General features: G+C 33.6%; 1 protein-coding gene across 3 annotated transcripts in view; it reads right to left on the bottom strand.

Annotated features, from left to right (window-relative positions):
• LOC138316699 (pleckstrin homology domain-containing family G member 5-like) overlaps nucleotides 1-12151 on the bottom strand; it is a 154053-nt gene that overhangs the window by 125581 nt on the left and 16321 nt on the right. The window contains exon 1 of one of the 3 annotated variants that reach the window (XM_069258365.1): nucleotides 11568-11683. The exons of 1 other annotated variant lie outside the window; for it this stretch is intronic. Coding sequence is in view for 1 of the 2 variants with exons in the window: in XM_069258380.1 (XP_069114481.1) it covers nucleotides 11568-11613 (46 nt within the window). In the remaining variant the exon portion in view is untranslated. Of the gene's footprint in view, nucleotides 1-11567; nucleotides 11684-12151 lie in introns of those variants that run through there. One more of the 3 variants, XM_069258380.1, reaches the window with a different exon arrangement.

Here is a 12151-nt window from a genome sequence, read left to right as displayed (position 1 = left end):
CATGCATTTATAAACTTACATTCATTGACCACTATTACCGTATATATGGTCATCTCATGCATTTTCAAAATTAACATTCAGTTGACCACTAAACACGTATATCTGGTCATTCTCACACATTTACAAATTACATTCATTGACCACTAAAACCGTATATCTGGTCATTCTCACACATTTTCTACAAATTACATTCATTGACCACTAAACCGTATATCTGGTCATCTCACACATTTATAAATTACATTCATTGACCACTATACCATATATCTGGTCCATCTCATGCATTTATAAAATTACATTCATTGACCACTACAACGTATCTGGTCATCTCACACATTTACAAATTACATTCATTGACCACTATACCGGTATATCTGGTCATCTCTCACCACACATTTAATAATATGTCATTTCATTGACCACTACACCGTATCTGGTCATCTCACACATTTACAAATTACATTTCATTGACCACTATACCGTATATCTGGTCATCTCATCACATTTTACAAATCATGATGCATATTCTGCATTGACCACTACTCCGTATATCTGGTCATCTTATGCATTTACAAATTACTTTCATTGACCACTACACCGTATATTGGTCATCTTATGCATTTACAATACTTATCATTGACCAATTCAACGATATATCTGGTCATCTCTCGCATTTACAAATTACATTCATTGACCACTACACCGCATGTATATATGGTCATCTCACACATTTACAAATTTCATACTTTCATTGACCAAAACACAGTATATTTGGTCATCTCACGCATTTACAAATTTACTTTCATTGACCACTATACCGTATATCTGGTCATCTCACGCATTTACAAATTACTTTCATTGACCACTTACACCGTATATCTGGTCATCTCACGCATTTACAAATTACTTTCATTGACCACTACAGCGGTTATAATTGTGGTCATCTCACGCATTTACAAATCACATTCTTGTACCCAGAGGTTTAAACATCCCAGGAATAAAATATAGGGATATTTCATTACCAGGTTTTGTGCCTCCTCATTAAGATTGAACGTGATATAACTATAGATCTCTAAGACGTAAATTAACATCCCATAAAATTGCAAAAGTATGAAATTGCCATGCAACCTGAAGAAACAAACCTGAGCATCTTTTATGCTTCTTATTTTGATCGCACCAAATTTTGAATAATATTAATGAAAGGCTTTAGATCATTGTTATTGCTTTCTAAATAATTGGTTAATTGAAATCTGTAGTATCACAATTGCTGGCTATAAAGTATAGGTTTATTTGTTACACCATCTTATAACGGGTTATATATCATTACACATAATAGTAAAATCTGAAATTTCATAATTTATCAAATTTTTAATATACTATTTTTCTGTCACTCTTTTAATGTTGGGACCAGTTACCAATTAAATCTCTAAATCCTCTAAATGATGGCAATGAATATAAATTCAAAGACCTAAAAGAATTATCTAAATATTTGCTTACCATTTGGTTTACCAAGACTTAATATCTAGACTTCATGATCATTTGTAACCCAAACTGTGATATATTGAAGATTGAAGAGAATAATGACATCTAAAACCTGAATTTATTAAGACAAAGCCCTACAGGTGTCAATGAACTTTTGTTAAATCTCTTTCTCTCTTCTGCAGTATTGAAAATTAAAACATTTTGTCATTCTCCTAAAATGACAACATTGTCTTAAAACTTGAAAACAACATCCATTTTAAGGCTTTTTTCTTCAATCCTTCATCCTTCAAACAATGTGTTGATCATTTTATTGATGAAATTTGAAAATAAAGTATTGTAAACAAAGAGATTATCTTTGATGAATAGATCCTTCCAACGCTTAAAATCTGTGTGCGAGAAATGCAATCGTTAAATTTTGAAAAGAGTTTCGTCTTTTAATTTATTAAGCGGTATTGCCCTAAAGCTTTCATAAGATTGTCTCAAAGCTATGTATATGTAACTACGTATGTGTCAGATGCATGTAGACATACATGTACATGTAGATTTTGGCCCAGGGGTATATTTTAATGCTTCTAAAATCAGTGTCTGCTCAGTATGTTGCACAAGAAAATATTCAAGACTTATGAAAATTCTCATTTACTAAAAATTGTTATATTTTGTAACATTTGAAGTTTGGCTCATGAACATTTTTTTCTTACAATAATGTTTTCTCGGTGGCAATAATTCTCAATTAGTAAAGATAATCTGTTTAGTTAGCAAATTACAGATATAGATTTTATTCCTAGCTATGTAATTTAGCAGATATTTAACCACCGGTCTGACTTTATTTTTTAAATGAAGTTTTTCCAGCAAAACTTGTATATTACATATCAAATTTTATTGGTTCTGTAACTAAGCCATCTTTCACCAATTTGGCTTTTTAAAAAACAAATTCTGTATTACTTTACTTAACAAAAACTACATTTTTTTTTTTTAAATAGTTTTTGTCCCTTCCGGATCCCTTCTTGGTGATTTTGAATCCATCTGATTATACATCTATATACAATTTGCCATCAATAACATTTACAGCTAATGCCTCAATCCAAGTTCCGTCACCTCCTGATATTCTCTGTGTAAGGTTGGCTATATTCCCTTGCATGGGAAAAAAGTCATTAGGGGCAGGTAAGAAGTGATTGTCACATTACAGATGACAAACAACGATGTCAGATGGTATTTTTCTATTACATACACATACCATATTCATTATATACATGTACCGCAAGTGATTAGGTCATTCCGGTGTATCTCTCAATATTTCGCCGAATATCTTTATTTCTGTATTACTGAGTTGTTGCTGCTCTAAATCTTCTTAAATTAGATTACTGATTGTTACAAGAAGTATATATTATTTGTGAACATTTATTATTGGAAAATTTAAACGAATAGTTTTTAACCCAGGTTAAACAATCAGTAGCCCGCCCCCCTCCATCCGCCCTCCCCTCCTTCCTCAATTGCCAATAAATTAAGTTATACATTGTATCAGAAAATGTCCTGAATTAAAAAAATATGAAGACAGCAACTGTATATAAAAGTCCTTGAATTGGTACTACTTTGAATGATTCCTGATATGTTCACATAAAAAACCTATAGACACATTATTAAGGTTTCCTTGTGTATAAACACAGGTACGGTTATATGATAAACCTTGAATGGTCATTTCTGACCTCTGACCAGTTCATCCACACCACTGACCACACAAACACCTGTCCTAAACTGACCACTAATGCCCATTAAATCATGCCAGATCACCTGATTATGACTGGACAATCAGTGATCAGCGTAATACAAGATTCGATAACATCAATGACAAATGTTTGTAACATCAATGACTCTACACAATGTCGTCTGTCACCCAAAAAACGGAGGCCTTCTCATGTCGCTCAATACATACTACAAGAAATCAACAGTGGTTCACCTAAGTATGGGTCTATATATGGATTGCATACCTTTTGTAATTGTGTGTATTTCTAAAGAGGATGTCAGATATTTGCATGTTATAATATCCGATTAATATTGATAATGACCCTAAATTGATATACATCATCTAGACACCATTTTTCTTCAGAAACATATTTATAATATATAAAAAATTTGTTTAAAATAAATTAATTCAAAGTGATATTATAATATAATTCATACTATTATATTGTTAAATTCCGATAATATAACAAGAGGCCCAGAGGGCCTGTATCGCTCACCTGGTTTTTTTGTTTAGTAATTATCACAAGACTCTGACAATTAGAAAAATAAGCAAAATTGACTCCCAAAGTTTAATTTTGAATCACAACCATACAATGATGCTATTGATACCATACAAATATGCTATCCAATACATAGGTTCAGAGAAAAAGTAATTTATATGAAAGTAGTAGCCTAATTGACCTTTCTGACCTCGCATCTATTGCCGTCTAAGGCCCCGGGGGTCAGCCCTATCATTTGTACAATTTCAAATCCCAACCCTATGAGGATGCTACCATTGCATTGCATAAGTGCTCTTCCATTCTTAGTTGCAGAGAGGAAGTCGTTTATATGGAAAATAGCTAAATTAACCCCTTTTGACCCCACCCTTCAGGCCCCCGGGGCGTTAGCCCATCATTTGCAAAATTTGGAATCCCAAACGCTATAAGGATGTAACCATTGCATTATGAGCGTAATCCCATGTTAAGTTGCAGTGAAAAAGTCATTTATATGGAAATTGACCACTTTTGACCCCGCCCCTCAGGCCCCCGGGGGTCAGCCCTATCATTTGCATAATTTTGGATTCCCTACCCTATAAGGATGCTACCATTGCATTATGGGTGCTATACCATGCTTAGTTGCAGAGAAGAAGAAGTCATTTATATGGAAATAGCCAAATTGACCCCTTTTGACCCCCTCTCAGGCCCCCGGGGGGTCTCAGCTCAATTTTGCCCCCGGGCTACCATTCGGGGTCTATCCATGCTTGGTTTCAGAGAAGAAGTCGTTTATATGGAAATAGCATTTGTATTGACAATTCAGCCCCATTTTGAAATTTTGAATCCCCACCCTATAACGATAATACCATTGCATTATGAGTGCTATCTCTTGCTTAGTTTCAGAGAAGAAGTCGTTTTTATGGAAATAGCCAAATTGACCCCATTTGACCCCGCCCCTCAGGCCCCCGAGGGGTCAGCCCCATCAATTGTACAATTTTGAATCCCCACCCTATAAGGATGCTACCATTGCATTATGGGTGCCATCCCATGTTTGGTTTCAGAGAAGAAGTCGTTTATATGGAAATAGCCAAATTGACCCCTTTTGGCCCCACGCCCCTCAGGCCCCCGGGGGATCAGCCCCATCATTTGTACAATATTCAGTTAGTAGCCCATAAGGATGCTACCAGTCAAATTTTGTTGAAATCCGACCAGCAGTTATGGAGAAGAAGTCGATTGTTGCTGGACGCCGGACGCTGGATGCTGCGGTACCCCATAAGCTCACCTCGGTCCTTCGGACCAAGTGAGCTAATAATGATGATCATGGATGTAAGTAAAATACATTTTTAACACAATCAGGGCAGTTTTTTTATCTAAATATTAAAACAGCCATAAAGTTCTCTCTCAATCATGAATCATAAAGTTACTGTATACACAATTTCATCAGCAGACCCAGGCTATAACATTTCATATACTGTTACTTTCTAACTTGGATACAACATCTTGTTTAATGAAGGAGTACCAGAAGAAAAATTATCAACCTATATGCACGGTGATACAGCTACACTTGTCAATTGCCCCATATGGTTTGTGACCAATTTATTCATAGAATCGTCAAAAAAGCTGACAAAAACTAGTCCACATGAAACCATGAAATTTTGTATATATATATAAAATTAGAACATTCTTAGAAGCAGATACTATTGCAGAATCTGCCAATGGTAGAAGATATTAATCATTGCTAATAGGTCTACCTTCTCTATATAACGTACCACTGAGATAGGAAACAACCACAGGCCACATATCTTCTACCTGTCCTAACGAGATCTTACCTACCGGTAAGACAAGCTTTAGTGCCACAGGTATTACTTATATATAGAAAGCAATGTTAGAGAAACATACATTATATCTTAAAAGTCACCTAAATATTTTCCTGCTTTAGGAATGCAACAGTTGACATTTCTGATTTTGACAGAAAACTGTGAAAATCTACTATATGTCTTGCCAAAATGACAGGGAAACACAACTACAATGCGTAAAGGATGAAGAATTATGATAGAATATAGCAAAAGTCTCTAAATGTCATCAAAGTTTATGTCTAAGTTGACAATCAACTATTCTTTGTTATCCAAAGAAAAACAGGCCATATATATATATCATAACTTAAATGACAGGATTAATTCCTGGAACGTATACTGCAGTTCAAATGGGGTATAGTCAACCCGTACCATTCCAACTCGTACCCACCAACCCGTACCCAAAATTGGCGAAGTCGTACCCAAAATATTTGGCGAGCTCGTACCCATGATTGGCTAGCCCGTACCTATCAAGTTTCGTTGGGTTTTTTTTTTAAATTAATTACAGGTATTAATCTTAATTTCTTCTGTATATCTGATTCAATATATCACTGGCCTAAATAATGCATAATTGAGTCAACGTTGATAGATTCCAATACCTGGTAAAATCAGAAAAAATCTGGTAACATGCTATATACTTTTCAAAATTGCAAATACACTACAATACATTAAACAGTAATGTTATATAACATACACATGCACTTTGATATATTTTACAAGGTATAACATCTGTAATAATTTTGTGTAAAAATTACGTATAATTCAAAATCATCTTCCGTGCTCGTAATGACTTCACACGGCAAATGTTCAATAATTTTAAAAGCTGATTTCCTTTTTGTTTGACTGTCTTGTAAAAAAATCCAATGAATGAAAATAGATCGTCGTTTTTAATCAAAGGAGGAAGTCAAATAAAAACCAATGCCTTATAAATCCTTGAATAAACGAAAAAAAAAATTCAATAGAGAAACAATAAAGATTGAGAAAAAAACGGGTTGCGCCTTGAATTGTTGCTGTCGTATAAATAATGTGTGTTTTTGTGTGATTTTTGTGAGAAGTTGAAATAATTTTCAATTTTATTCTTATGCCATATTTCTGCATCCACCCTGAATTATTGCGATTTTTTTTCGTTGTGTTAGTCATTATATGGTTTTGTGTCCCTTTGGATTGATGTACAAGCTAGCAGAATCATTGGCACTTATATACTTTTATCTTCACCGTCTTGTGGCAGAGTTTGGTAATATCGGAATGAATCGTTTCTTAAAAACATTTATTCAATTTACGGCTATAGTGTACAGCTTTATATTACGATATGGTTTTTCATGCATTGACAAATTTTTTCTATTTACAAATTTTCTATTTCGTATAGTAACTTTTCTAATAGGAATATAATTTGTTCAAAGAAAATTTCAGTTTATTTCTGGTGATGGTATCATCTTACTGTTACAATCTTCCTCAAGAAATGACACCACACCTTTCTTAGGTTTGGTACCAACGCAGTTCCTCTTTCGTGCAAGTTCATATGAAATCGATTGTGTTCTATTTTTGTTTGACTGTAGACGCGTCCTCGAAATCATAAGAGCGGGTGTAGAATATTTCAGTCCTCTGTATTTTTTTCAGTATTGAACCGGAAATCATTCTAGAAATCACTTGTTTTGACTTTTTTCGGTATGGAACAACAAACCATGATAATGACATATTTAGATATTTTATCGGAATATGAGCATACATTTTCTAACGTAACTTACTTGTAGATTATGTACAGTAGAACGAATAATCATACCCTGCCTCCACTCTGTTCCCGGCAGGACGACGACCATCTGTCAGAAATCTTCCGTCCGTCGTTCAGAGCTACGTCATTTTTTTTAATTAAACATTTAAGTAAAATGTTATTAACAGAATTTGATAGCACATCTTACTGGGACAGTATACCGTCATACGTCATTTACAATGGAATTCTTTACCGTTACGCATTCAATTTTGTGTACATTTCATATTTTTTTGGGGTGTCTATATTGCATTTATTTATTTTAAACGTGCCTATATACGAAACACCAGATGCAGAGAAGGCTGGGGCAAAATGCGGGAAGGAAATCTTTGATATAGCTCTATTGAGAGAATGGTCCAAATACATTTGTAATCTTCAAATATGTTTGTGAAATCTTTCTCTTTTATTAATTTTTATATGCATTTTAAGAAAATTTGACCAATTGGTTTTTACTTCTTTTTTACTTATTTTGAATAATAATAAGCTGCGGGAAAATACACAAGAGGGGGAAAATGTAAAATTACCAATTAAAAATGGATAAATCTTGGCTGGAATCTCTTGCTTACCGTTTTATGATCACTGACTAGAAGCATCTGATCGAACACAATATATTAAGTTTTATATAAATCACAAATAAATACATGAAGTTTAACTTTTATGATGGGTACGAGTTCGCCAAATTCCATGGGTACGGGTTCGCCAAACTTGGGTACGGGTTCGCCATGCTTGGGTACGAGTTCGCCAAATGTGGGTACGAGTTTGTTTGGGTACGAGTTTGAATGGGTACGGGATCGCCATAATTCGTTCAAATGAGGCTACTTTTGTTAGCAATTTTCTATTTGCTAACTAAGAATATGATAAAATTAGATAAGATAGATAGATTAATTGTTTTTTTATATGTTTGTGTACAGAGTTTCAAAAGCTTAGAGGACAGTGTTACACTTAATTCTGGCTCATAATTGTAATCCTTCACACCAGATATAATATTTAACACATACTCTATACATGTATATTGTATTCAAGCTAAAAAGTGCCCCCATCCCTATAAACACCCCTTCCACTTTGTTAGGCCTCAATTTCACTTCCTGTTGACATAAATTAGCCAAGTTTGTCCCAGTAATAGTTGTATAATCCTTTACACCATTTTATTTTGACCAAATAAGTGTCACCGTCTCTATAAGCACCCCTCCCACTTTGTTAGGCCTCAATATCACTCACACTGACTTATCGTTCATTCTCTACTAAATGTACAAATTCCATTATTAAGTGTCCTCTATCAATATCAGGTCTTAAAAACCATGTTTGTATATCATGTTTGTTTCACACGTAAAATATATTGATTGATCTTCGAAAATAATCAAGTGTGGTTCCTCGGATCAATTAAGATTTTTCTCATCATCACATTAAATATGGCTCTCGTGACAAATTTCGACTGTCCTCTTAAGCTATAATGTATTTCATAAATCATCTGTGACTAAGTAATTGGGTAAATGTTACATTTTTCTCTATCATATTATAATTATTAGCATACGCAATGAGAAGAGACAAGTATTGGCACACAAAATGCTTAGATATTTTTTATATAACTCATTTTATCATTGTCACAAACTATGCTGGCAGATACGTTACCAACAAATAAAATCATGTACACAATTGATATATTATCAAATGTCCCCGTTTTTTTCGTGATAATGAACTTTAATATGTATACTAACTTTTACCTTTATGACGTGGACACATCCATTAACAATTAAATGGACAGGTGCGATCTAATCTTGAAAATATACATGTTACGCAACTACATCAACAGATACGTTACTACTATGTACTTGATTACATAAGATACCACTTTCCCACAGAGATAAATTCACATCACAGTTTGAAAAGTATATAATACTAAGTGTTACAATGTTTGTGGTTTGGTAAGTCACACAGTGTCATTTAAATGATGAGAGGGGTTAGTGTCGGTCAGTACTTACCGACAGATACATTATGGAAAAATACCCATATCGACAGAAATTCTCATACTTGTCATAAAACATTAAAAATTAGCTTAACCAGTTGCAAGTGTCCGAGAGTTTGTCAATAGTTTACAAGCGGGAAGATTCGTTGTGTTGCCAGTGTTGGGAAACTCGAAATAAGAAAAACCTTTACTTTCCTTTAGTATATACCTGTACATAGTAACATATATGTACATTTCTGATAATAATCATGTGATTTCTAACACTAGTTAGCTGTATTGATTAAGCTATTAGGTATATAATTAATTGTTAAATGTATAAATCACATCAAAATAGTAACGTATCTGGTATAAAAGATCATGTATCTGTTTGATGAAAAATGTACCGTTAACTCAAACATTTAGTGTAAAACTAATAAAAATAGTGTTACATGGACTAATTCAAATACATTTTATAGACAGATATTGTTAGAATGTTTGTTATACTAATGATACGGTAATGTGATATATAAACATGAAATAATGTATCTGTTTATTTGGTAACGTACCTGTCATATTTGGTAACATATCTGTACTTTTGTACATAAACTCCAATTTGAGTGAACTTGGTTTCATTTGTAGCAATTTGTTTCAGACTAGATATGGTCTGAAAATGTAATTTCAAGGTTGTTTGTGGCAATCAAGTATGACGGAGACTAATACGTTTCTCAGGTGAAGGAAGGCGAGGACAATGTGAATGAATTATTCCTTTTCTTCATGTCAAAAAACATCAACAAAGGACAAGTGAGGTTTCGTTGGCCAATAATATCAGACGAACTGTTTATCCTGAGTTATCACATCTACCTGTCAGCCGTGCGGGTCGTTTTTTTCCTAATTAAATGACAAGAACGCCGAAACCATCCGCAGTCAATGGGAATCAGTGTAGACAGATACGTTACCAATATGGTACAAACATAATCATCCCTTCATCGGCGCCGCTTTCAATAATTTTGATCTACAGTTTGATAATTTCGATGTTGTAGTTTAGACTACAAGTTTTGAAGCAGAATCGTGTTATTGAATTCGTTTATTTTCTAATACTTCATAAAGACATATATACCAAGATAACAGATACGTTACCACTGCTAATTTAGGCAAAAATCATCTTAAGTATTGCAGAGAAGTGAAACCGCTGAAAAGCACATTTTCTTTGATGCATTTTGACAAATTTATGCAACAGAAAAACATAATAATCCTAGCTGTCAGATTTCTACAGTCACATATTAAGTATGTTGTAACATATGCGTTACTGTTTAAAGCAGGATTTTAATGTCCTATATAGTAATTTGTGATTTATACAAATAAAAACATACTGACATACACTTATGCAGATATAAGTACAGTTTGATAATAAGGAAAAATATAGAAACTAAATACTTTGGTACTATTTTTATATGAAACTATTCGGACACACTTATGAATCATACAAACCAACATTCACAAATGAACTTTTCATAACTGCAATTGATAAAGACAAATTGCTTTCGAGACGGAAAAATGGCTTTAAATGGAAAGAAAAGTCCAAAACCAAAGCAAAAATTCAGTTAAAGTGTATATTTTGTGGCATTTCTAATGACAAACCTCAATTTAGTTCATTTTAACAAAGTCACGTATCTGTTATTTACCAAAATATAATGATTGACTGTAACAATTATAACTTTTCTATGAGTAAAGATAGGAGCCAGCCCTTTTGGATTAAAAAGTAGAGATAATTGCCAAACAAATGACAATACATGAGAACTTTGTTTTCAATTTTCATATTTTATGTTTTTATTTCTGAAAACATGCAAATTAGTGGAGAATGAATGTTATATACAAACCATGAAAACCATGTAGATTTCTCTATCTGATTTCCTTTGTAAATCGATTACTGGCTAACTCTTGTTAGCCAAGTTTGGTCATATTATAAGCACCTCTTTATTTTTCAATTTTTTTTTAACCACCCTGGGTGCATAGTGGGTCGATTACAGTATATGTTTGTAAGACACAGAACTTCACTGAACCAATTGCATGATCATTGGATTTCCCACATTTAGTATTGCAAAAGACATCTGGGTTATATTTCCTCTGCAAACTTATATTTTTGCCAATAAACTTATACACAGTACCCCCTTACACACATACGTGTTGCACAATGGATATACTTCTTAATTCATGACCAAGTTTCCCATGTATTTCTTTATAAGCTTTCGAGTTGAACTGCTGTAATTTCCACGTCATCCATCATAATATAAGCCTAAACATATTTTACTTACCATACATATCTGCCTCGGGAAAATTTGCGTCAGAATCCATAATCATGTAGACCCAATTTTCATATTGTCAACAATAACAGAAAGTTTGGAGTCAATAGATTGATGTTGAGCTAAAAGGAAAACCTGGTGCAAATCTCGACCGTGGAGGAGAAAATTTACAGGTAAAGTTTGTGATTGATATCTAAAAATGTCTCCACTTCGCCAATTTTACTCGCTTCATTTAACGCCCATGTATTTTAGCACAAAAACACTCTTTTTGTTATGTATCTATTTCACTTAAGCCCCTAGCTGGAGAACCAGTTTGTACCAGGTCGGTAAGAGTCTGTAAAGGAGACAATCACCCACACATGTGCTGTCATTTTCTGTGAAGTGGGATTTAAAGATTGTGAGGGAAAGTTTACATAACATATTTCAGGATGATAAAACAGAACTTGGATCATCCTTTCTTTTCCTTACTTACTTATCATCATTAATCCAGCAAAACACTTACGCTGACCCAAAACATATCAAATATAACTAGTTTAAGACATAGAATTTTATCCTATGGGTTTAATGTAGTTTTTGCAAAGAGAGACAGGTATGAC

The sequence above is a fragment of the Argopecten irradians genome, chromosome 1, assembly GCF_041381155.1.
Source record: "Argopecten irradians isolate NY chromosome 1, Ai_NY, whole genome shotgun sequence".
NCBI classification, from domain to species: Eukaryota; Metazoa; Mollusca; class Bivalvia; order Pectinida; family Pectinidae; genus Argopecten; species Argopecten irradians.
Note: the sequence above shows the minus strand (reverse complement) of the source record. Positions and strands in the feature narration are given on the sequence as shown.